Below are 27,455 nucleotides of genomic sequence, written 5' to 3'. Positions count from 1 at the left end.
TGCAAATTTCCCGTACGACCCGACCCGGTACATTTCCGGCAAAAACTAATCCTACGTGGCTTGCCGGAGGCGTGACATGGCAAAATCTCCGGCAGAACAATAAAACGACGTCGTTTTTTAGTTTCAGTTAAATTAAAATGTATATCAATTTAGGGTTTATGTCTCTTCTCTCTGTGACAGAAATCTCAATTCCCGTCGAGATATCAACTATTTCTTCTCCATTGCGACATGTAACTGCTCGCGACTCGTCAATCTACAATCCCATCGTGTTTCCGGTGAGCCACGTAGGGTTAGTTTTTGCCGGAAATGTACCGGGTCGGGTCGTATGGGAAATTTACAACACCTAGTAAAGTTCATGACTTTTCATGCAACTTTTAATGTTTATGGGAAATACCAAACTATTTGTAAAGTTGACGACTTTTGAAGCAATTTATCCTATAAATAATTGATTGTTCTCAAAGTATTAGTACTTATTATAAAAAAAGTGATGAGAGCATTATCAAGCATGTTGGCTTTCCTAGATGAAATCCTGGCCGATTTCATGGTGGAGATCCTTCCCAAGATGTTCCGATTAATGGTGTTAGCCATTGTCATTCTGTCGAAGCAATGCAAGCACATAAGCTTGAGCTACAAATACAACTCCATCATCAACAAGAAGACCTCCAATTTCGCCATCTCGAATCACCCAAATTGGAAGGAATGCAGCGTTTGTTTGTCGGAATTCGAGCAGGGAGTGTGAAATTTATAAATCTGGATCTATATGATCCAATGAATAACAGAGATCAAAAGAAGAGAGAAATTTTATTTATAAAAAATGATCAATCAATTACAAAGCAAACTTAGCTCACTATTTATACTACCACAAGATATTTTTGTGAGCTAACTAACTCTTAACAACCTTTCTAACTAACCCGGAGCTGACTAGACTCTGACTAGATGATGAGTCAGCTCCAGCTGTTCCACATCAGCCTAAAATCCACGTCCATTTCCTCTCTTGGATGAGCCTGCTTTTTGGTTCATTATTTCATGCATGCGAGCTTCCTTGCTCTTTGTTTCATGCATATCTTGCATTTCCATTCTCCAACTTTCACACGCCCCTTCAAGATGGATTATATAAGCTTTCGAAATTCATCTTGCTGAGTATTGAATGGAATTCCATCGGCCCCAAAGGCTTAGTAAAGATGTCTGCAACCTGCAAGTTATTTCTGATATGCAGAGGTTTGATGATTCCTTCCAAGAACCTTTCTCTCGTAGTATGGCAGTCTATGTCTATATGTTTTGTTCTCTCATGGAAAATCGGATTAGAGCAGATATATATAGCTGATTGATTATCACAATATAAGGGCACGGCCTTCTCCACTTTAATCCCAAAGTCTGCAAGTATAGCCACAGACCATATTACCTCACATGTAGCTTGTGCCATTGCTCTATACTCAGACTCTGCTGAGGATCTAAAGATGGTGTTCTGTTTCTTAGCCTTCCAAGATATCAAAGAGCTTCCAAGATACAAGCAATATCCTGTCATCGATTTCCTTGTGTCTTGGCAAGAAGCCCAATCTGCATCATAAAATATGCTGAGGTTAAGTTTGCAGTTACTCGAGTAGAACAACCCATGGCCTGGAGATCCCTTTAGATATCTCAAGACCTTTTCCGCAGCTTCCCAATGTTCATCAGTAGGATTAGATACATATTGACTTAATTTGTGAACAGCAAAAGTTACATCCGACCTAGTGATGCATAAATACAACAATCTGCCAACAAGCCTTCTATACTTTGATGCATCTTCCAATGTCTCTCCTGAATCCATTCTTAGCTTCTTCAATGGGTCCATGAGTACTGATGAGGGCTTACATCCTAGCATCCCAGTATCTCTCAACAAATCCATGACATACTTTCTTTGAGATATCAGAATTCATTTCGTGTTCCTTGTTAATTCAACTCCAAGGAAATATTTGGGAACACCCAAATCTTTGAATTTAAAGTGCTGTGATATGAAGCTCTTAAAACTTTCTGTTATCTCGGGATTAGTTGTGGCTATCAATATGTCATCCACATACACAATAATGCCAAAAAAACCATATTGATCATTCTTAAAGAAGAATGAATGGTCTAATACAGACTGTTGCAGACCAAAGCCCTTCAATACTTCTGAAAATTTTAAATACCACTGCCTAGATCCTTGCTTTAAGCTATAGAGAGACTTCTTTAGCTTGCAAAATAGTGTTGATTGAGGAGTTGCCCCTTCAACAGTCTGCCAGTCTACTCTATAGCCCGGTGGAAGAGTCATGTATATATTTTCTTCTAGATCTCCATAGAGAAAAGCATTATTGATGTCAAGGTGAGAAAGTGACCATCCATGTATTGCAGCAAGAGCTAATAGAAGCTTAACTGTGGTCGGCTTAGCCATAGGAGAAAAGGTGTCAAGAAAGTCCACACCTTCTAATTGAGTGAAACCCTTGGCAACAAGCCTTGCTTTGTATCTCTCTCTTGTTGCATCAGGGTTATATTTCACCTTGTATACACATTTGCAGTCAATAGGCACCTTCCCAAGTGGTACAACAGTTACAAACCAAGTCTCAGTTCTAGCAAATGCAGAAAGCTCATCTTGCATAGCTTGCTGCCACTCAAGGTATTGTGAGGCTTGGTTGTATGTAGTGGGTTCATAAACAGCTGACATGAGCACAATGTACTTGAGGTACTCAGGAGAGAGTTTGGAGAGAGTAAAGTAGGCAGAGATTCGATATGGAGTGCTGGAACTGACAGAGTTACAAATGAAGTCAGTGAGGTGAGATGGGGGCTTTATGGTTCTGCCAGTTCTAGAAATATTTGAGTCAGAACTGGTATTTATTGGATTAGAGGAAGACGAGGGAAGATCATCACTGATTGGTGTTATATGAGATGGAGAAGGTGAAGTCTGAGGTGGAGAAGATGATGTCTGAGGTGAAGAGGCTGGGATTTCTGAATTTGTTGCTGATATTTATGGGGAGTGTGGAAAAAGAGATGGAGTTAAGTGTGAAAGAGGAAAGACATCCTCATGAAAGACTACATCCCTTGTCATAAATTCTTTCATGCTCATCAAATCCAACAATTTATAACCTTTGTAGTCTGGAGGATATCCAAGCAACACACATTTAGTTGCTCTGTGAGAGAATTTGTCTCTGCCATTTTGAATTGTTGAAGCAGAGCACAAACATCCTATCACTCTGAGATGTGAGTAAGATGGTGCTTTCTGAAAAATGATTTCAAAGGGAGTTGAGTTGTTTGGCAGGACAAAAGAGGGAATCCTATTTATGAGATAAGAGGCATTAAGAATGCAATCCCCCCAGAATTTGATGGGCAAGAAAGACTGGAAAAGGAGACTTCTAGCAACATTTAATAGGTGTTGATGTTTCCTTTCAACCCTGGCATTTTGTTGAGGGGTTTCAACACATGAATGTTGTAAGATAGTGCCAAAGGAAGTATACAGAGAGGGGATATTAAGCTCAGGTGCATTATCACACCGAATGTCTTTGATTTTCTTCCCAAATTGAGTGAGAGTTGTATTAAAGAATTGAGGCAGTATCACTCTAGCATCATATTTGTTTTGCATCAAAAAGGTCCAAACAAATCTAGAGCAATCATCCACCAATGTAAGGAAATATTTGAAACCTTGATCAGTGGGAGTTTGAAAGGGTCCCCAGGTATCACAATGTATAAGATCAAAGCAGTTTGAAGCTACATTATCAGATCTTATGAATGACAAATGCTTCTGTTTAGCAAGGGGACAAATCTCACAGATAGAGGTAGTTTTATGTGAGAAATTGATTACATCAGACATAGATTTCAATTTGTCATAGGACAAATGACCTAATCTCTTGTGCCATATATCTATTCCAGTGACAACATTTGCACAAGGAATTACAGAAGAAGGAATTACAGAGGCTGAAGAAGAAGAAGAAACAGCAGAAGGTGAAGAATCTTGATGCTTTTCTGGATGAGAAGTCTCAAGTGTGTATAGATTCCCTATTCGGCTACCACTCCCAATCACAATTCCCTGAGAAGCTCCCTGAATTTCAAATGAAACATGGGTGAAGACAACAGTGCATTGAAGAGATGAAGTAAGAGAACTGATAGAAATCGGATTAAAAGTGAAGCTCTAGGGACACAAAGGACAGATAGGAGTGTTATTGATGAGTTTAAGATTATGGAGCCAATATGTGTGACTGGGGCAGTTGCACCATTAGGGAGATGCACAGAAGCATTTTTCACAGATGAATAAGTGTCAAACATGGACGAATCACAATAAACATGATGAGTTGCCCCTGTATCTAGCAACCAATGAGGGTTTGAAGTAGTTACTGAAGCAACAAAAGGAATGAATGAGATAGTACTTGTAAAAGATGCACAGTTTGTGGATGGGATATTATTTGGTGGGGCTGAAATTGATGAAGAAGAAGGAGTGGCAGCACCAGCAAGTTGAGTTTGTAAAAGCTGAATGAGCTATTGACACTGCTCAGGAGATGGCACAACAACATTATTGGAGATAGCAGTTTTATCATATTCATCAAAGCTATTCTCCACATAGTTGACAAATTTTGTGAAGTTGTCATCCTTATTATTGAATTTTCCTTTTCCTTTGCCAACGCTAGGTGGAAATCCATGCAATACAAAACATCTATCCACTGTATGATTAGTTTTACCACAATGAGTGCACAACTTGCCTTTGTTGTAAGATTGAGTGACATTGGCAGAGTATAACTGTTCACTTATTGAGGAAGTGACAGATGAATTGTAGGATGTGTTGCCATCAATTGTACGCTGTCTTTCTTCCTGTAAAACAAGGGAGAAAACCTTGGATAAAGAAGGCAAATGAATCATAGATAGAATGCTCGATCGGATCTGTGAGAAGCTTGAATTCAGTCCGATCAAAAACTGCACGCTGCACTCTTCCTCTTGATATGTCTGCCACTTGGATGCACTATTGCTACATGTGCCACAAACACACCAAGTAATAGGCTGAGAGTGCCTATATTCATCCCATAGTATTCTCAAATTAGTGAAATAGGCATTAACATCATCATTTCCCTGCGTAAGTGACGTAATCTTATGTCGTAGTTGATAAGCTCTGGCTGTATCCAATTGAGAGAACCTATCTCGTAGATCCGACCAGATTTCATGTGCATTATCAATATACATGATGCTTGAGCAGATCTGAGGTGAAATGGAGTTTCTGATCCATGAAACAACCATACTATTGAATCTAAGCCAAGCCGGAAATAGTAGATCATCCTCGGCCGATCGAAGAAGATTGCCATTGATGAACGCAAGCTTGTTCTTCGCTAGAAGAGCCGTAGTAATGGATCTACTCCAATAGATATTATTAGAGTCAGTCAGAACTTGAGGAACCAATTGAAAACTCGGATTTTCGCTTGGATGAAGATAATACGGACTCGAGCTATCCTCCATTGGAAGAATTTGAGCCGCATTGCCACCACGCAGATTCCGAGCAGCCATTACAGAGAAAAAAAAAGAAGATAAGCGGAAGCAATTTGTTTGAATAAGCTCTGGTACCATGTGAAATTATCAATTCTGGATCCATATGATCTAGGTGTGCACAAACCATAAACCGGAACCGGCGGGTTGCCAGTTCCAACGGGCCGGTTCAGGGTCGAAGGATGCGTGAACCGTGAACCGGCGGTTCAAAACCGGCTGTTCAACGGTTCAAACCGCCGGTTCAACCGATTTTTTTAAAAAAAATTATTTATAAAAATTGATTTTAATATTAAAAATCATTTTTTACAAACAAATGAATACAAGAAATTCGTAATAGCCCATATATATTTGATGGGCTTGCAAATTTATGAAACTATTCTTGGTTGTTTCTCTTTTATAGAGACATCCTTGAATGTTTTATGTTCCACTTTCGATGTGGGACAAACTCATTCATAGTTGTTTCTCTTTTATAGAGACATCCTTGAATGTTTTATGTTCCACTTTCGATGTGGGACAAAATCATTCTTGGTTGTTTCTCTTTTATAGAGACATTTTTGAATGTTTTATGTTCCACTTTCGATGTGAGCCTGCTTCTTGGTTCATTATTTCATGCGAGCTTCCTTGCTCTTTGTTTCATGCATATATCTTGCATTTCCATTCTCCAACTTTCACAGGGAGACGAGGCGATGGAGCTCGTGGATTGCCGCCACGTGTTCCACCGGAGCTGCCTGGAGAAGTGGCTGCGGTGGCACCGGGGCACATGTCCTCTGTGCCGGAGCGTGGTGGTGCCGGACGCCGTCGTGAGAGAGTATCCCCGGGCGCAGATGGATTGAGAAAGTGATGGGATTCAAAAGGAGTTGGCGATTATCTTGTTCAATGTTTTGCATGGTGGGAGCTGTCGCCATGGATTCTTCTAGTTCAACATTTATTTTACTTTCCTTTTTTTAAGTATTTAGTTTATTATTATTATTATTATTATTATTTATATATATCTTTTGCATTTAAGTACATAAAACTATTTTTTCTTAGTCTATTCCTCTTTTCTCTAATTTTCTTGTAGACTTGTTATTTTAATTGGTAGTATCATATAATGTAATTGTGTTGATGTTTTTATGTGGTTGGTGGATATTGTTGGGTGGTTTTTTTTCCATGAAGATTCTACTTGGAAATATTTATTCGTATATTTGAAGAACTTTTTTCTTCATTTTGAAGCCGACTACTTAATTCCATCTCTTTCGTGTGCCTTTCATCTTGGGAAATGGTAGAAAGTTTTGTTGAAATTGAGTCAACAGCATTAATTCCTATATTAACGATGTTGAAGACTTATAGGGGTGAAGTCCCAACGGACGCATAAATGGATTTTCAAATAAAAAATATATTTTGAAGTAATTAAAAAAATTAATTTTATTTGACGAATAAAATAGAATAGCATCCTGGTGTATAGGATTTCGATCAAAACCATAGAGAGAAAAGAGACGATAAAGAGGGGAGAGAAACAACAATAAGGTATTGTGTTTCTTAAGGAATAAGTCATACAAACCTCTAATACATTTGGCCAAAATATCGATTGCCAATATCGCCGTAGAGGGCATATGTATTATGACTGCTCTAAGAAAGTTATCCTTGGCGGCCCATGAAACCGAATGAGACCCGAAAAAGCCCAAGTATCTATTATGGAGTATTTACCTTTGCCTTGCCAGACGTTCATATAGTCAGTCCTCTGATATGTATCAGCACTTTATTAAATCAAAGTGAATGGCACCGAAACTTTTGCCTTTTTATCAAACAAATCTTTACACACACAGCCAAATGTATCAAACAGTTGAGACGCCGGAAACAATCTCCATTTTCATGGTCAAATTCTCAATCATTTTCTCATTTGGGAGTGTAAACTGTTGTTTCAAAAGCAAATTACTTTTATAAACGGTTCATTCCAGTGACATAAGTACATATATATATTCATCCTTAATTGTGTTATGAAAAAACTCAGTTTTTTTTCTATATCGGAAACTGAACTCATAAATCTGTAGAACACGTAAAATGCATGTAAATGTAGTTCAGCAACCTGCAAAGCAAAACAACGTTGCTTTGGTTTGGCTCTGCCAAATACGTTACAAGATCGTGCACGAGCATCCAACCTTTTTCTGGGATTCATCCTGCAATTTATCTGAGGCAAATACAGTATATATCAGCAACCAAGCTAGGTTTATGTGCTGCTTATCGAGCTACGCGTGTTAAAGCAAACAAAGGCATCAATGATTGCAACATGCGCTGATATGTACAGGTATGCACAAATGACATAGCAAGTGCCGATATTGAACAATAATCAGGTTTATAAGTACAGATAGACGCGGTTTAATCACCTACTAACTCTTGGAGAACAAATTTACCACAGAAACAAAACAAAGTACAGTATGTTTTTCATGCAGAGGTGACGTGCCTTCTATGCTGATTAAAGATTATTGAACTAGTGTGTTTCATAAGTTTACTACGAGCAAAACATTCTACAGATGAAGCATGCAATAGACAATGTTAGGACATAAGGTATTAGTTAATTTACCACTGTGTTTGTCCGGAAGCTGAGGACGCACTACCACAAGCATTGTGATGACGCCGCCAGGAACTTCACTTAGAGGAGTTCGTGATTCAGCAAGTGTTCTGTTGTTTTCTAGTATCTTTCCAGCGTTAATGAGCTTTATATCATTTACGGATTTAGGTCCATTTTCTTTATCTGCAATATCAAAGTGTCTGTATGAGGATGGATGATTGTATAGCAAGAATATTTCCATGACAAACAAACACATAGATAGTACTGTTATTGGCAATATCACATCTTTTCACGGAAAAGTAGATCAGCTAACCACAGAAACAACAAAAGACAAATCAGTCTAAATTGATCATACATTTATTCAGTCGAAGTTTATGTTTCATTTTTTATCAATTGCTACTCATTAGGCTAGAACATAGAGGTGCATCAAGAGCTAAGAATGTGCTTTCTGAAATCCTTTCCAAATTATATTCAACAAAGCAGTTCCGATACATGCTTTAAGCCACAGAAAGTACAATGGCTTCCTACAATTGATTTTCCATTCCCTTGTAAGGAAAGGATTTTGAACAAGAACCATATATATGCAACATATGGTTTAAATATCATTGGGAAGGAAAGGATTTTGAACAAGAACCATATATATGCAACATATGGTTTAAATATCATTGGGACTCTAAAACTGTAACTAAAACTGTCAACCTTCTTGAACAACCGTGAGAGGCACGCGAAACCCTATTAACTAATCAACTTCACAGGGTACGAGTTGCATCTAGATACTAATCACTAGTAAGAATATTTATAGAACACGAAATCTAGTTTCTACTGTGAAGTTAACTGATACGAGTCCAACAGTTTTTAGGCCATCGTATTTCACTCCAACGTGGTACAGATCCACCCAACATGTAAGTAAAATTAGGGAGATTAGGCGAAAGGGTATGCATTTTTTTGTTACTGTGATATTCTAAAACAGAAATCCATAAATAGCATGAGCATTTCTCCTAAAATAAGCTCCTCACCTGCATCTATATAAGCTAAAGAAACAAAAGGCAAATGCATCTCAATACAAAGGTGTAGTATGTACAACAATTAAACAGAACCAGATGCATTAGACTCAAATAAAATAACACACAATAATTCAGCACTGCCCATAAAGCTCCAACAAAACACAAAACACACAGTTATCAAAAGAAATCAAGGAACCCTAGTTAGACAAAAAAAAACAGCTGAAAAACACAATTACAAGAAGAGAATAGGAATTCATAAACCTTTAGGCCACTGTGAAATAATCCTTTCTTTGAGAGAAGTGACAGTTGTGGTAGAACTATACTTGCTTGGCCCAATATCACTGCCATCAGCCAGCCTAAATTTAAGCTCAACTAATTCTTCCACAGCCATCAAAATAAACCTTCAAACCTATGCACACCCCTCAATTTCAACAATTTCAAATTAAATCACACAAATAGGAAAAAAAACAAAAGCACTAACTTTATTCGAAAACATACATCTAGCTTAACAATAGTAAAACCACATCTAGATCAAAACTCTTCAAATGTTAAAAAGAAAAATTGGACCACAATTGACCACTTTTCAGCTGTAAAACCTTCAAGAATCACATAAAAAATTACGAATCGCTGTGCAAAACTACTAAGAATTGATTGTGAAGAATCGAAAGATCTACTTGTGAAGGGAGAAGAAAAGATCAAATTTTGGGAGTTTTTGACGTCAGAAGATTGCGAGAAAACGGTAGCGCAGATGAATTGATAACTTAGTTTATGGGCTGCAATAAATCAATAACTAAATTTTGGGAGTATTATATTTTAGTCGAAAGAGGATAAAATTCTTTTTGCTCTGAAATCGAAGACTATAATAGAAGTCTACTATGAATCAATCTGAAAAATCGGCATAGTTAATCGACAGATTTCGTTTTTTTGCAGCCCAAATTAGGGAGGAAATATGTATATTTATATCCAAGACTAAATCCATTTTGGCGATTGGGTTTTAAATTTTTGTGTTTTGTTCGACGCGTACTTTAATATTTTTGAATAATTGGAGTTGAACAAATCTTAATTGCAAAAGAGTTTAGACAACCAAATTTTATATAACCAAAATAAGGTTATATTAATAATTTGATGTATTAACTATATATTAAAATAATAAATATAGTAAGTGGACAAGTTAAAAAGACTTATTAGCCTTTAACCTCATTTTTTTTATATTTGAATTTCCTTTCTATTGTTTTTAAAATTTGAATTAAAGTATGCACTAATTACATTTATGGTTCCAAAATAGGAAAAAAATTATACACAAATCATAAATATATGACAACAATATTACGCACTTTCCATGTACTATATATGCATCCATATATTTTAATTAAATGCATAAATAAACCTATTTTTTTCAAATAAACTAGTTTTTTGTTGTACAAAATTTGGTCACATAGATTTGTTGTTTGAAAAAATAATGAGTAAATTTCTTAGAGCATTAGCAATAGGCGTTCCACCCACTGCCTAGCCACTGCCGTGTGGCTCGGCAGTCTGCTGGGCGCCTATTGCAACCGACGAGCTGAGGAGGGAGGGGAACTGAGCCCGAGAGGTCGGGCGTGGCTGAGAGTGGCTGGGAGGTCGCTCGGCAAAATTTAACACGAACACAGCCAAAATTAATTGGTTTATGTCAAAATTTATTGGGTTTGGGCCCTTGATTGACCCAATAAGAATCCGATGATTTCGGATTTGGCTTGAGTAGGTTGGGTTAACCGTTAAGAAATAAAATTATTATTTTTTAAATTAAAAAATATAATACTTTAAATTTACTTTTTAAATTTAAATCATGATAAAGTTCTAATCATTTTACAACATACTTTGACTATTTAATAGGGTATCATATTTATGAAGTTGAGTTTTGTAGTGAATTTCCACGAATTTCCTCAATTATTTTTAATTTCTTTTGGATTGTATTACACATCGATTATCTTTTGGAATATTTTCAAAACCGAGGTTCTATATTCTAGGGATCCAATGTTGTTTTACCCTCTCCGGCAAGGCTGCAACTATCATTGATTGAGGAATGGTACAGAAACAAGATAATGACCTACCCTATGAACTATAACCTCACATGCTTCTAATTAATATGGGTTTCCAATCTACGTGAGCTCCTAAATCCGAGTTAAAAGAGAAGTCAGATAAAAGGCAAGTAACATATGAGCAGAAGAAAACTAAAATTTCAACGCATGATAAACAAGTCTAGCAAACCCCACTATAAACTAGGAGTAATCCAAAGAACTAGTCACACGTAATGGTCACAATTACACATTAATTGAATTGGATCGATTGAGGACAAGTCTTGGTCGTTGGATGGAAGCTTGAATCATTTCTCTAGTTTGTCTCTCTCTATCTTTATGCTCTAGGGTGGCAAAAATGATTTGAAAATGCAATCAAAGTCTATTTATAATGATGGTTCAAGTGTATTCAAATTTGAATAGGAAAAGGCGTATGTGAGTCATTGGTAAACTTCCAGAAAGTCGCAAACGTACTGTATACATTCTGACCTTCTTCCTTTGTCCACTTGGTCTTCAATTACTATTTGGTCATTAATTTGATTTCACCTCTAAACACTTCCTTTCGCCTTCGTACCTCTTCTCGCCCTTTTTCTTACAAATTAGCCACGTTTTCCGACCTCTACTTCTGACCTAAAAGCTTTACGAATTGAGTCTAATTTCTTCTCAAAAATTTATATAACAATTTAAACCAAACATAAATTTGATTAACATCAAATGCCCTCCCAACCGAGCCTCCTCAAACCAAGTCCGTGTTAGGAATTCTTGTGTTCATCTAATGAGCGCAGCGGAAATTGCATACAAAAATAACAGATCTAGATTCATAATCATATTGTAAGTTGAGCACGTAATACACAACGGAACTAAATCTTACTTGTTGTTGTATTTTCTTCTACGATTGTGTCCTGCAAGTTGAATCCACTACTATCGAGGTCCACGTGTATTCTGATCCGATGCAGGAACAATTCCTCGGTACAATCGCTCTATAGAGAAAGCTAGGAATTCTCTACAAAGCTTTACGTATTTTCTCTCTAATGTTACGATATTTCTCATCATCCACAATGGAGAATAAATAACCATTATATAGACAAAGATTCATTAGGGTTTCATGATTGTTGGGCTTATGGACTAATTATAATTGTAGCCCAACTATAATTATTTAATCCATATTAATCTAATCTAGCCCATATCCTTTCAATCTCCCACTTGGACTAGCATTAGATATAATACGCAGTTCCAACTTTGTACCCTTGAGCGGATCAAAATACACTTATAGTGTGACCCTTTAGGCCCTCATTATCGACGACGATCTAATCGAAGTTTGCACAAAACTCCTAGACTGCGTTGGCAGCGTAGCTCGATATATGAAGGACGTTTACGTGAATTCGGTAAACAAGCCTTTACACAAAGTTTATAGTAACATCCTTTCATTCACGAACCACCCGATTGAGCCTAAGATTTGTCATGTGTCATCCAAATAGCTCAATCACTTTATCTCATCTTTATTAAATGACCCATTCGATCATATTCAATTACTTTAATTGAATATATCTTTGCATTGGCCAATGACTTAATGGTCAAGTAATATAGAGAATTTGAGTGTTCTCTCGAAATTCTAATCGAGGAATGAATCTCATTCTTGGCTCAACTACCATTTCCATTTATCTTATGATGTACCCAACACAAGTCCGTGTCTTAATTCTCCGAGGGGAGGCAAAGCGTTGTACAAGGTCAAAGCACACCACTCAACAAACAAAATGTGTAATGACCTCAGATCCAAGGACTATTACATACTTCATGTACTAATAAACTGTAGACACTCAACAAAACAGTTTAATAGTAGGGTATACCAATACTCTCCAAAGTATACCATGTGTCCATCACGAGTATCTAATATCTCATAGTTGTGAGAACAACTACATTCTCGAAGAATGTGATGCAAAACCCATGCTAACCTATAACATATCACCAATATCCCATTCTTGATGATCATTGGTTAGGGCTATTTTAGAATTATACTATATCATTAATGTCTCACACCATTAACGACAGTCACAATTCAAGGGAACAAATATTTAGAATAAAATCAAACATTTAAAACAATTATTCCAATAAATGCACAAAACCCATAGAAAATGAAATTTTCATATAATGTGATCAAGTAATATTGTCTCAACACAAAATGTTTCTAAGACATATAAAACTGTAACTCCCACTGATTCTAAGCCATCTACCAACATGCATAACACCTAAGCTGTCAAAGTGCTTGTTGTGTTTTGCTATACATAACGGTTTGGTGAAAGGATCAGCCAAGTTATCATCAGTGGGTACTCTTTCTAATTTTATGTCGTCTCTTTCAATTATTTCTCTGATCAGATGATATCTTCTAGGAACATGCTTGTTCCTGTTCGTAGCTCTGGGTTCTTTTGCTTGCGCAACAGCACCAGTGTTGTCACAATACAAAGGTATTGCACTATTGGCACTCGGAATGACACCCAGTTCTTTAACGAACTCTAACAAAGCAACAGCTTCTTTGGCAGCTTCAGATGCAGCAATATACTCGGCTTCGGTGGTGGAATTGGCAGTTGTACCTTGTTTGGAACTATTCCAACTCACTGCTCCACCATTGAGGACAAAAACATATCCAGACTGAGACTTATAGTCGTCATGGTCTGTTTGGAAACTAGCATCAGTGTACCCAGTAACTGATAACTCTGGTTGTCCACCATAGACTAAGAAATATTCTTTAGTCCTTCTAAGGTACTTAAGAATAGTCTTAACGGTTTTCCAATGTTCCTCACCGGGATTTTGCTGAAATCTGCCTGTCATGCTAAGCGCATAGGCCACATCTGGCCTAGTAGAAATCATGGCATACATAATAGATCCTATAGCTGAGGCATACGGGATCCTTTTCATGTTGTCTCTTTCTTTGTCATTAGAAGGACAATCCTTCTTTGACAATATAATGCCATGTCCTATAGGAAGAAAACCTTTCTTAGAATTCTCCATTGAGAAGCGCCTTAGCAACTTGTCTATGTAAGTGGATTGTGATAATCCCAACATCCTATTCGGTCTATCTCGATAGATCTTGATTCCAAGGATGTAGGAAGCATCACTCAGATCCTTCATCATAAAGGAACTAGACAACCATTCTTTCACGGATTGCATCATGGAACGATCGCTTCCCATAATCAAGATGTCATCAACATATATGATAAGGAAGACAACGTTACCATTCTCGCGTTTACTATAAACACATGGGTCCTCTTTGCTTCTGACAAAACCAAACGATTTGATTGTTCTGTCAAAACAAATATTCCAACTCCTCGAAGCTTGCTTAAGTCCATAGATGGACTTCTTTAGCTTGCACACTGTATTCGGCCTTTCTTTCGATACAAAACCTTCCGGCTGTGTCATATAGACATCGCCTTCTAATTCTCCATTGAGAAATGGGTTTTGACATCCATTTGCCAAATGTCGAAATTGTAGTATGCAGCAATTGCAAGTAATATCCTAATGGACTTGATCTTAGCAACTGGCGAAAAGGTTTCATCATAGTCAATGCCTTCGCGCTGACTATAACCCTTTGCCACTAACCTAGCCTTGTAGGTTTGTACTTTACCATTTGCATATCTCTTCTTTTTGAAGATCCATTTGCAACCTATGGGGTAAACCTCATCTGGCAAGTCAACTAGTTCCCAGACTAAGTTGAAGTACATCGAGTCCATTTCAGATATCAAGGCATCAAGCCACTTCTCTCGATCGGTGTCCGACACCGCCTCGGTATAGGTCTTAGGCTCATCGTCGTCTAAATCAACTTCATCATCTTGGTTCTCAACCATTAGATTCAGTCTCTCAGGTGCACGACGAATCCTTCTAGGCCTATTGAGTTGGTTTTCTTCTGGCTCGAGTTGTTCATTCTGATTGTGAGTATGCCCAGGAATATCACTATGATCTTCTTGAGGTAGAGGTGATGCAACTATTGTATCATCTTGTATTTGATGCATCTCATTGTCTTGAGGAGGTTCTTCGAGAGTCCCTCTAAGGTCTCCTCTAATAGTATTTTCCCCTCCCAATAGATCATCAAAAACTCCCACTGAGTTATTGTTCAAACCATTTGACAATACATCATCCTCATTGTTAACTTGTGGTTCTTGAATTTCTTCAAGATCTACTGTATTTTGACCTTGTTCCTTGTAGACATAACTGTCTTCAAGGAACGTCACATTCCTTGATGTTATCACCTTGTGATTTTCAGGACAGTAGAAATCGTATCCCCTAGTTTGTTTAGGATATCCCACAAAGTAACACTTCTCACTTTTAGATTCCAACTTATCAATCATTTGTTTCTTAACAAAAGCTGGACAACCCCAGGTCCGCATATAGTTAAGACAAGGCCTTTTGCCATACCATAACTCATATGGTGTTTTCTCAACTGATTTAGATGGAACTCTATTCAGAATGTAAATAGCAGTCAATAAAGCATGACCCCAGAGAAATAAAGGAAGACTAGCTAAACTCATCATGGATCGAACTATATCTAATAATGTTCGGTTTCTCCTTTCAGATACTCCATTCATTTGTGGTGTACCAGGAGGTGTCCAGTTCGACTGAATTCCATGCGATTTCAAGTAATCAAGAAATTCTCGGCTCAAGTATTCCCCTCCTCGATCTGATCGAAGAGTTTTTATACTTTTCCCAAGTTGTTTCTCAACTTCACACTTAAACTCTATAAATTTCTCAAAGGCCTCAGATTTGTGTTTCATAAGATACACATATCCATACCTTGTCAAATCATCAGTGAAAGTAATGAAGTACGAATAACCACCTTTTGCTTGAGTTGGAAACGGTCCGCACACATCTGTGTGGATCAACTCTAGCACATCATTAGCACGCACCCCTTTCCCAGAAAGTGGCTTATTAGTCATCTTTCCTTTGAGACAGAATTCACAAGCACCATATGATTCAAAATCAAATGAATTTAGATAGTCTAACTTTCTCAATCTCGCTATCCTTTTCTCATTGATATGACCAAGTCTACAATGCCAAAGATAAGTAGCATTATACGTATTACATAGCTTAAGTCTTTTATTTTGCACATTGAGAATATTCCGTTTGCATTCAAGCATATATAATCCATTCTCTAAGGAGGCATTTCCATAAAACAATCCATTATTAGAAAACGAGCACCTGCTGTTTGCAAAATGGAAGGAAAAACCTTCGATGTCCAACATCGGAATGGAAATAATATTCTTTGAAATAACTGGAATGAAATAACAATTATGTAAATCTAGTCTATGTCCTGAGGGAAGATCTAATCTATAAGTTCTCACGCGTTCGGCAGCAACTTTTGCTCCATTTCCAACACGTAGGTCTACTTCCCCAGGCCTCACTTTCCTGCTGTCAATTAAACCTTGCACATTATTACAAATGTGTGAACCACAAGCGGTATCCAATACCCAGGATTGTGAGTTATTCATAGACATATTTATCTCAATGACAAACATAGCTGAGCTCCCACTCATTGCACCTTGTGCCTTGAGTTTTGGGCAGTCTCTCTGCCACTCCGTGAAATTTGACCTAGTCAATTTGTTTGTTTCCATCATACACTCATAAGATAAGTTTGACATATTATCTGAACAGAAAATAAAACGAAAAGCAAATTAGAAAAGCATACAAAGATCACAATCGCATCACTAATCAAACAAGGGTTTATTGTATTGATTAGCTCCCACTAATTTTAACATATATTATGTCCCCCAAACATAAAATACGAATTTATATCTAATATAAATTTTAGTGGTCCAAGATCCAAGTCTATATTATTGCAGCCTCTGCGAGGGCTGATGACTACAATAATATCACCAGGTAGGCCTCCAAGCCAATTGTAACAACAATTTTACAATTCTTGGTTTATTAATCTAATTAATATACGTCCATAAATTATTCTGGTTGCGAGGGCTACTCAAAATAATTTAAGCAAGTCAACCCCATCACACGATGCCAACCATACATCTATGAATGAGCCTAAACCTTGTAGATTTAGAGTAAACGCGAGGGCGTAAAACTCGTGGTCGAAAAGGCTAGGAGCATCAAACAATTGTGATGGACGACGCGTTTGTTTCAAAACGAGACTTATATTTTGTGGGGAATAATTTTGTGATACTAATTGTCAATTTAATATCTAATATTAAAATCTTAAACAATTACTGGGCGCCGCCTACCCAGACTTATTTATTATTCCAAAATAATAATATTAACAAATTCTTGCTCATTAATCCATTAATCCAATTAATAAATTTATCATCTAATCTATATTAATTCCAAACTAATATAAACAGATATTTAATATTAATTCTAAAACAATATTATAACACACTTACTATTATTATTCAAAATAATGATAGTAAATAATTTATTGGCTTGATTAATATTATTAATTCTAAATTAATAATGTTGATTAATATTATTAATTCTAAATTAATAATGTGATTTACCGTGATCAAAATCACGATTCGGATCCGACCCAGATCTTCAAAACCAGCTAGGGTTCTGCGAAAAGAACAGTCGCCCCCTCCATAGCGTTGCCTTCACGCGGTGTCCACTGCCCCAACCGAAGTCAGAGCTGCCGCTGTCCACAAGCCGGCGGCAAGAACGGCTGTCAGACGTGGTGCCAACGTCGCAGCTGCCAAGATCTGTAGCTGATCGCCGCTGCTCTCCAGTGGCTGTGCAGCTGCTGCCCGGCGACAACACAGCTGCTGTCCGACGAGGACAGTTCCTCCGCCGCCGCCTGAGGACGACGCAGCTGCTGTTCGTTGCCTAACGCCGGAGCTGCCGCCTGCTGGAGCACGTTGAGAAGGAGCTGCTGTCCAGCCCTTCGCTCTCTACCTTGGCTGCCCGGAAAGCAAACTGCCGCTGTCCGAAGACTACGGCTGCTTCCCGGTGAAGACGATGAAAGAATTTTGAAATCTAATTTCCATAAATAGATTTCAATGATAAATCCTTTCAAACCATGATTTGTTAACCTTTTCAAAACGTAAATTTGAAGTCAAACTCCAAAACGGTTTGCAATTTGCGGTACTTTTTACAAAATTTTGTTAAAGGAATCGAAATCTAATTTCAGCTTCTAAGCAATTATGAAACCAATTTCATGAAAATTTAGAAATCAAATTTCGAATCAGATCAATCACATAATTCTGATTTCTAAAATTATTCCACAAGTAATTAGATTACAAAGTTAATTAAGAATCGAGCCCTGGGCTCTGATACCACTGTTAGGAATTCTTGTGTTCATCTAATGAGCGCAGCGGAAATTGCATACAAGAATAACAGATCTAGATTCATAATCATATTGTAAGTTGAGCACGTAATACACAACGGAACTAAATCTTACTTGTTGTTGTGTTTTCTTCTACGATTGTGTCCTGCAAGTTGAATCCACTACTATCGAGGTCCACGTGTATTCTGATCCGATGCAGGAACAATTCATCGGTACAATCGCTCTATAGAGAAAGCTAGGAATTCTCTACAAAGCTTTACGTATTTTCTCTCTAATGTTACGATATTTCTCATCATCCACAATGGAGAATAAATAACCATTATATAGACAAAGATTCATTAGGGTTTCATGATTGTTGGGCTTATGGACTAATTATAATTGTAGCCCAACTATAATTATTTAATCCATATTAATCTAATATAGCCCATATCATTTCAGTCCGACCTCTCCTATAGCGGTCAAATAGTACCTATCAGCTGTCAAACAAGAATAAAGATTAGATTCATCTCAAAAATCAATTAAATACATATTTCAGAAGAATATAAAAATGACTTCAAAGCATAAAATAGACTGGTCGTTTAGGGCATATAATGGATGCCTTCTCCTCATCCCTTTCACCAGCTATTTGAAATCATGTTTCTGCTAAGCATCTAATTTGCCCTGTTTGATGAAAAATACATATCCAAGCTTGGGGGTTTATTTAAGGCATAGACTTTTCTAGTTACAATTTCATATCATGTAAATTAAGTCCAGTATTGAATATACTCTTACATTTTTGTATTTTAACTTACTTGTTGTGTTTTGATGGACAAATGACTTGAAAAAGATATAAAAAAAAACCGACCAACGCTACGACACGACAAAAAGCACTAGATAGTGACGGAAATTAGTGACAGCGGCTGCTAGATCAACAACTAATGACGGAAAAAGCGCCAGTCACTAAGAGTGACAGATAATTCCGTCACTAAAGCGAAGCAGTCATCTATGTTTTCTGTCATTGGTGGGATTAATAGCTTTAGTGACGGACAACCCGTCACTAATATTTTTTATCGACAAATGTTTTAGTGACATAGTAAGTTCGGCAGATCCGTCATTAAAAAATTTGTCAATAAAAAATATTAGTGACGGACTAATCCGTCACTAAATCTATTAATCCCACCAAATGACAGTAAACATATACGACTGCTTCGCTTTAGTGACGGAATAATATGTCACTATTAGTGACTGATGCTTTTTCCGTCACTAGCTGTTGAGCTAGAAGCTGCCGTCACTAATTTCCGTCATTATCTAGCGTTTTTTTATAGTGTTATAAGAACTAAAAATACTTGCAAGTATATAAGGTAGATCTAGTATAACTAAAGGTCATTACTGAGATATCAAACATGACAAATAAGATTGCAACCGGCTATCATATACTAAGCGTCATATACTATTTAGAGACGCAAGATTTTTGGTTGATTAACTAAACTAGACAGTAATAAATAAAGAAATAAAAAAGTATTAAAAATAAATAATTCAAAACATGCGAAAGAATGTAGAATTTTAGGATCCAAAAACACAATCATGAGTTATTATCCAATCGACTTCCTTGAATTAAGGTGTCTAGAGTTATTAAGTTGGTCACTTAACTAGATTAAACCCCCTCTCAAGGTGAGAAATATGTAAATTAGGTGTTAAGATCAAAGTTCCCTTTAAATCTCTAACATCTAACTCCCAAAAACAATTAAAGTTAATGACCTCACGTTAAACCTCAACTCTCCCTAGTTCTATTGAATTAAAGTTTAAACTATCCCGTTTCCAAATCAATTATTTTGTCTCCCAAGTACTCTAATCAACTCTAACACGTATTCAAGAGGTAACTAATTAAATGAATATAGAAGGCACAAAGATAAATCAAATAACTACAAGAGCTAACAACGAAAATCAATTGAATATCTTTACAAAAATGTGTTTAGCTACTCTGATACAACATATCTACATCGTATCTTATTATTTATTCTATAATAAATTAGCATATCTTTCCCATATATTTAGTTTATTGTTCTCTAAGTTAGTGTATTTAGCATTATAAATAAGTGACATTGTTATTCCTTTCAATCATTCAAGAAAATACCAAATTGTCTATTTTTGCTTTCACCCTTTTTTTGCACTTCATTTCTATGTTAATTCTCGGTTGATTGACGGACTTTGCTTCCGCGACTTCCTTTCTTTGTTCTACGTTCTTGTTAAGGGATTTACCTTAACAATTGGTGCTTTCATCTTCGTACCCATGGCTCATAACACCAACAGACAGTCCTGGGGAATATCTGAAACTCGCTGTTTACGTGTTCTAAAAGTAAACAAGTAGTAATTCAAACAGGTCGAGCAAGTTTACCAAACCAAACTGGTTAAGCAGGATCTAGACCTAATCGCGTGTCGTCAGATGCACTGTAAGAGCTGATATCAAAACCTTAACCCACTATACTATTGACTAGTATAGGGAAGTAAGGATCAATCCCACGAGGAAGAATGTGCTAAGCATGTGTTCGAGATGTCTTGGAAAGTGTTGGCTGCTGCCACGCAACAAAGTGGGTTAAGTTCTAATTTACTGGATTCAGAAGATTAAACAGGGTATTCTACCTAACTAGTCAACTAGATGGGAAACGTACGAAAAACATGCATAACGACTAAAACATGAACAAATATTTAAATTTGAAACTAAACAACAAAGAGCACCTGCAACTACAAGATCATGCTGAAAACTTACCTAAATTGGGTAGACAAAGAGAAAAAGTAAAGTGGGGACCATTCTTCCTAACTGGCTAAGGTGGCATAAAAGCTGTAAAAGTGAAAAGCATAAAGCACAATTGCAGATCTGAATTTCTAACTACCTTTACTTCAGCTTCTACAAGTAATCAACTAAAAACAGAGTAGAAACATAGCAGCAAACACCATTGATGACGAAAACAAGATCCAATAAAAACTTCAACGAAAACTCCATTAACTTCAAAATTAAGATCAAATCCAACTTCCAAAAAGAGATTCATCTTCAACAACAAAATAACAACAAGATTCTCAACCTAAGATGTCAAAGCACTAAAATACTTGCGAAAATGGAACTAAAAAGATGCAAAACGGAATGTAAATGATTGTTTCTTCACTCCGTAGAGTGGTGGAACTACGATGAACGGTTGGAATGACCTGGACTGAGGTTCTCCCCCTCCGAGCTAGGAAGAGAGAGCTTGAAACGGGATTGAAGTGGATTTTCAGGTGAACTCTATCTAAGAACTACTATTTGGACAGTATGATGCTCCAAAGAGACTCTAAGGAGGCTTCTTCATGTTTCGTCCCTTTATATAGGGTAGTTGAGGCCCAAATCCCTAGGGCATGCCTTCCATGATTAGACATTTTTACCATTAAACTAAGGGTGTCTTCGAGTTCTCTCTCCCATGTCCCAATTCTTGCACTGCCTGATTCTTCTGATAATTCCCCTTGGTCAGTTAGGCAGCTTTTTTGGCATTCTCACTCCATTCTTGCTCAATCTCCGTCTGCCCGGCCAGTCTGCACCATCTACTTGACTCAGCAGATACCTGTACACTTAAACTCAAAATTCATGCATTATCTCCCCAAATATGTGTAGAATCACCCCAAAACCAATGCATGAAACGAGCCTTATCAATGTCGTACATAGAGGACTTGTTGCAAGACCCTCCGTTGCCGCCTCTGGAAGAGGCTAACACAATAAATCCGACCGTTGCTCAGCTTGACTGCATTTGTGCTGCAATTACCAAGCTAGAGGCTTGGATGGCCGCCACTGATCTTGGCGTGGGTGAGCTCCGTGAGCCACCGCAACCAGACGTAGACCCGCCCGACCACACTACAAATTCTGGACAACCGGAATTACCACAACCGAATTCGGTGACCGGAAAAGCGACTGCACCCTTTGGTCATCCGACCTTGACTAACCCAAACTCATATGCCCAGCCATGCTGCCTACTACGTACACCAGCATGATGTCCAGCATCCGCACAACTACCCGACTGGGCCAGACCCATATGCACAACCGCCCTACCAGCCACAACATCATCCCTACCAGTTGCCGCCGGTATATCATCCACCAGAAGATTGGGATACCTTCTACGCCCACCATTTTGATTGGCAGACAAGTGCCCCACCTACTCAACAGCCGAAGATGTCGGAATAGCAGTGGCAGTCGTATCAGCCTCACACGCAGGCCTCTTTCACGAGCCACTGTCAGTCGCATTCGTCAATCCTTCATTTGCAATGGTATTCACCCTCGTAGTCGGTCCAGACGCGGCGTCCAACAAGTTGAGACCCACCCAGTTACCTCCAATAATCGGGGTTCATGCCGTACGACCAACTACCGCTACAATACCACCACCAGGTCGAAAACCAGTCGCCTTATGGCTATGGATCTGCCCCGGTGTATGAGCGAGAACTCTACCGACAACCACGTCCACCTATGTGCTGGGATCTGCCCGGACAACCAATTCAGCACAGAATTTTGGCTTACGATTGGCAGCCCCCCGTCTGACTGGCCAACGCCACCGCCACCCACATACAAGCCTGATCCCTACCGTCAGCCGCATTCGGCTCGCCGGAACAGCTGAACTATGTTGGCCGGAGTTCTTACGTGCAGCAACAAGTTTCGGCCGTGGAATACCACTCATGGCCCCACCAGCACCTACCACCGCTGCCCGTGCTCGATCAGCCGCATCCACTGCAGCGCTCATTTTCTAGCTGGAATCTAACGAGCCACTACTGCTCAGAAGCGCCGCTGCCTGCTGATGTTATCCCACCTTTGAATCTCCAACATGTTTCTTCGGCATCTGAAACTATGATCAATCTGCTGCCAAACCAAGCTCCAGTTTCTGCTATCTCCACATCAATGCTAAGCTCTCTTGTTTTCCGTCATTTGCTCCAGTTTCAGTTCCCGACATGGCAGAGACAACTTCGCTTACTAACAAGAGTGTATTACTTGGTCGGGCAGCCGTGCATGAGTAGACCATATCTCAGTCTGAACCATCTATTGCTTCTGCACCTCAATCTTTGCAAAAAACACATAAGGATGTGGAAGTAGTTAAATTGTCATCAAAGACTATGGCGGGAGATTTTGATTTTACAATCACGAATGAGAAATTTAAAAAGGATCAAGTTTTGGGCAACACGGGAGAACTTAATAGGTTGCAATTTAAGAGTTCAAAAGGGCAAGGTGAGGCTATGGATCATTGATCATCAACACTCGACGCCGATGCACGATTGATCCCTCCGGGGATGGACACGCCTTGTTTGGGCATTCTGGGATTCCGATGGCGCCGGGGATGGCCAAGGGAACTCCGAAGAGTGAGACGGGGACCCGCGTGTGGTGAAGCTTGGAGATGTTTTTTTTTCTTCTGGGATGTCTATATATTTTTTAATTGAAATATGTATGTTTTTTTAAAAAATAAAATAGTTGCAATTTCTCCGTATTCGTGTTGAATTTTTAATTCCATATTTGTGAATTAGTGCATTTGTTTTATTGGCTAGGACGTCGGCTAGTCCTAGTGCTAGCCTATTACTAGGTTGTGGGATATCCTAGTGATGTGACAGGCTATTATTAATCATACTGACGTGGCAGAAGGTGTTTTTGGTTAGTCCTATTGCTAGGCTATTGGCTAATACCACATTTTAAAATAAGTGCAATAACAAAATAAAAATAAAAATAATAATAAAACCATAAGTCAATTGAGATAAAAAAAAAAGTAGAAGCAATAATTTATGTAGAACTATTTCAGTTTCCCTATCTCACATATTCAAACAAATTCCTCGTAGGGTTCAAAACCTCCCCCAATCATTATTACCTTTCCATTAAACTCCCAACCTCCCAAATTCATCAGTAGTTTGATTTCCAAATCTAAATTACTAAATCCGAGCTAGTTTTAGATTTAATTTATTTCCAATGATTAAGATTCTATGCATGTTAATTAATTATACTAATAACTCAATATAATTAGTTTGTTTTTTCAAAGAGTGCTAGGAGTTATGAATAACGTTATATACTGTATTGGAACAAATTCCAACTATATAGGTTTTTATACAATAAAAACGTGAGGAAAATATCAAATATAGCATTCCCAAGACATAATTTTATAAAATAGTAATACTACCATTTTTTATATGCTGATGACAACAATATAGGTTTTTATACAATAAAAACGTGATGAAAATATCAAATCTAGCATTGCCAAGACAAAATGTTATAAAATAATAATACTAGGCATTTTCTATATTCTGATGACCGCTGTACAAAATGTCATAATTATAGATTGCTAAAAATTCACATATTTTGTAAAGTCAAAGTAATGTGTGTCCATACAGTTGTCTTTCTATTTATTTCATATTATTAATATTTGTCGTAGTCCAATAACTAGAATCTCACGAGGATTATCTCAGGATCTATGTCAATAACTCGAACAAGAGAAGGGTCACACGTAAGGTAAGATTGAATATTATTTGGTTCACAAAATTGGCGATGTAACATAGTTTGGGGCCAAATTGTGAACTCTATTTAACTCATAATAAGAAACAAACATACTAAACAAATCCATAGGGTTAAAAAAAGGAAAGAAAGAGGAAATCACCAATTCCCTAAATCTAAAGAGGAAATCACCAATTCCCTAAATCTGGGGATTGATATAATATTTTGTATAGAATAAATTATTCGCTTACCATGTACATGATTAATTCACCCTATTTAAAGGCTCCTATGAACGTAATGAAATCAACACATTATATCAAAAAACTCTTTTCTTGGCCATCTAACATGGCATCATAGCCAACGATTCTGAGAGCTCAGAACAGATCATCATCGCTCATAAAACCCTTTCCCAAACCTCTTGACCAAGAACCTGCGAGAAAAAGCTATGTCAGAAAATGAAAAACTCATCGGCGGCCTAAACACATCTGAAGCGGATGAGTTTGCACGCCTCTTCTCAAACTTTATGCATAGAAGCCTTATGCAAAACCAACCACCAGAAATTCATGAAACCAAACAAGAAAAAGGCCTATACAAAACCGATTCTCAACCCTTGACAGTAGGGTTTAAACTCAACGGAGAGAATTATCCGTTGTGGTCCATCCTGATACACAACGCAATCAACGGGCAGGGGATGGTATTTCACATCACCGGAGTTCCAACCCCACCGCCGAGGACAGATCCAACGTTTACACAGTGGCAAGAAGCCGATCACTTTGTATTCACGTGGTTAGTCCAGAACATCGAGACCAAGCTAGTCAGCCGAGTAGCCCACCAACCAACTGCGAAACACATATGGGACAGCCTAGCTGTAACATATAAAAGCGGCGGAGATACGCTACAAACATACGATCTCCACCGTAGGGCGAGCTCCCTTAAATAGGGGAACAACACGCTGGAGGAAGTGTGGAATGATCTCAATGAGATTTGGACGGCAATTGACCTGAAAAGACCAAACCGAATGAAGGACCCAGAGGATATTCGGGTCTACAATGAGGAAACAGAACAAGATCGACTCTATCAATTCCTTATTGTACTGGATGATAAGTATGAACTTGTAAAGAGAGAAGTTTTAAAGATAAAGCCACTTCCCTCCCCTGAACAGGCGCACAACATAGTGAAGCGAGAAAATATCCGTGCGGGAATTCTCCGCACCTCAGAGGGGAAATCCACAGGAGATGGGATTGGAGCATGGTTGTTCACAGCAAGAGACAGAGGATGACCAAGCCAATCCAGCGTTCCTCGCGGCGGCGGTGGCAACAGAGGTTGGAATCAACGGCGCCTCGAAGACTGACGAACAGAGGAAGACAGATCGAAGCTGGTGTGCTCGAACTGTGGAAAATGAAAACACACCAAGGATCAATGCTTTGAGTTGGCGGGGTATCTGGACTGGTGGGAGTCGAAGCACAAATCGATTCCCAACCGTCCGCCGTGGAACAAGGGCCACGCCACCGCGGCTGTCGGAACGGATGGAGGGCTAGTAACCGTCGTCGCCACCGAGGGCAACCGGGAAATGGTCGCATACTCCAGGGGCAAGGAGCAGCCGGCGGTCGGCGCACCACCTAAGGTGGCCGGAGCGGCACAATTCACTGCCGGAACCACCATGCCATAAACAGATGAAGTGAACGAAGGAGCAGCGGCGCGAGGTAAACGAGGAATAGGCTTAGGATTTGCTTCTTTTATACCTTATCCTCCAAATCCTACTTATTTCAATTATTTACCCCATTATGAGAATATTCCACATTCTGCTCCACAGACTTCTAAAAATTACAGGGGGACCCCAGATACTTTAGAAAATTTGGAAAATTCCCCAATTGAATATAAAAATCATTTCCAAGTCCAGAGTCCGAAAAAAATAATAGGTGGATTTTTTATTGTGGGCAACGAATACCATGACGTATGATGAATCAGATATAACCAAACCCCATAAACCTCACTTTTCGCATATCCAAACTGCTAGTGGGGAATTTACGGTTGTTAAGGGGGCGGGAACTGTGAAAATTTCTCCCACATTAGAATTATCAAATTGCTTGCATGTTCCCTCGCTTTCTCACAAGTTATTATCAATTAGTCATGTTACTCGAGAGTTGAACTGTACATTGCTAATGCAGCCGAATTTTTGTCTGTTACAGGATATCAGGACCGGAGAGATTATTGGGTGTGGCACTGAAAATGATGGGTTGTACTATGTGGATGAGATAGCTCAAAAAGGGGTTTCCATGCTAGCTCACGGGACTGCCGATAGGGAAGCTTGGCTTTGGCACCGACGTTTAGGCCATCCATCTCCGGGTTATTTACAAATGTTATTTCCTAATATTATTCCAAAATCTAGCATGTACTGTGAGACTTGTGTTTTTGCTAAAAGCCATCGAAATTCTTATTATTTGAGTGATTCATGTACTGAAACCTTATTTTCCTTAGTACATTCTGATGTGTGGGGGCCCGCACCTTTAAATGGGGGGCAAGGTTTTAAATACTTTCTCATTTTCGTAGATGATTGTTCTCGTATGACTTGAGTCTATTTTATGAAGCATAAGTCTGAAGTTTTTGATCAATTTGCACTACTAGAAAATTAGCCTAAGACTAC

At 38.3% G+C, this 27,455-nt stretch overlaps 2 protein-coding genes across 2 annotated transcripts; both read right to left on the bottom strand.

Annotated features, from left to right (window-relative positions):
• Positions 1–1,912: 1,912 nt before the first annotated feature.
• LOC121774418 lies at positions 1,913–5,493 on the bottom strand. The gene is made up of 5 exons (XM_042171298.1): positions 4,488–5,493; positions 4,204–4,337; positions 3,809–4,045; positions 3,097–3,229; positions 1,913–2,970 (listed from the first exon to the last, which is right to left on the bottom strand). Exons 1-5 carry the CDS (start codon positions 5,491–5,493, stop codon positions 1,913–1,915), a joined length of 2,568 nt encoding a protein of 855 aa, XP_042027232.1.
• A 1,874-nt stretch (positions 5,494–7,367) lies between these two features.
• On the bottom strand, positions 7,368–9,963 carry LOC121775209 (membrane-anchored ubiquitin-fold protein 6-like). Its single transcript, XM_042172242.1, has 3 exons — positions 9,286–9,963; positions 8,033–8,203; positions 7,368–7,639 (listed from the first exon to the last, which is right to left on the bottom strand). The coding sequence occupies exons 1-3, from the start codon at positions 9,413–9,415 to the stop codon at positions 7,584–7,586; spliced, it is 357 nt and encodes a 118-aa protein (XP_042028176.1). The 5' UTR covers positions 9,416–9,963; the 3' UTR covers positions 7,368–7,583.
• Positions 9,964–27,455: the final 17,492 nt, after the last annotated feature.

Source organism: Salvia splendens, chromosome 17, assembly GCF_004379255.2.
Source record: "Salvia splendens isolate huo1 chromosome 17, SspV2, whole genome shotgun sequence".
Classification (NCBI taxonomy): domain Eukaryota; kingdom Viridiplantae; phylum Streptophyta; class Magnoliopsida; order Lamiales; family Lamiaceae; genus Salvia; species Salvia splendens.
The sequence above is the reverse complement of the archived record's forward strand: the minus strand, read 5'-3'. Positions and strand labels throughout refer to the sequence as shown.

Bases quoted from the DNA above. Each gene is read 5' to 3' on its own strand.
- LOC121774418 (XM_042171298.1), bottom strand. From the start codon at position 5,493: ATGGCTGCTCGGAATCTGCGTGGTGGCAATGCGGCTCAAATTCTTCCA. The intron at 4,338-4,487 runs GTCAATAGCTCA...TTGTTGCTTCAG, and splicing joins TGTGCCATCTCCTGAGCAGT to TAACTACTTCAAACCCTCAT. The intron at 3,230-3,808 runs GTAATCAATTTC...ATCATTTTTCAG, and splicing joins AATTGAAATCTATGTCTGAT to AAAGCACCATCTTACTCACA.
- LOC121775209 (XM_042172242.1), bottom strand. From the start codon at position 9,415: ATGGCTGTGGAAGAATTAGTTGAGCTTAAATTTAGGCTGGCTGATGGC. The intron at 8,204-9,285 runs GTTTATGAATTC...TTGATATTGCAG, and splicing joins TATTTCACAGTGGCCTAAAG to ATAAAGAAAATGGACCTAAA. The intron at 7,640-8,032 runs GTAAATTAACTA...TATTTGCCTCAG, and splicing joins GCTTCCGGACAAACACAGTG to ATAAATTGCAGGATGAATCC.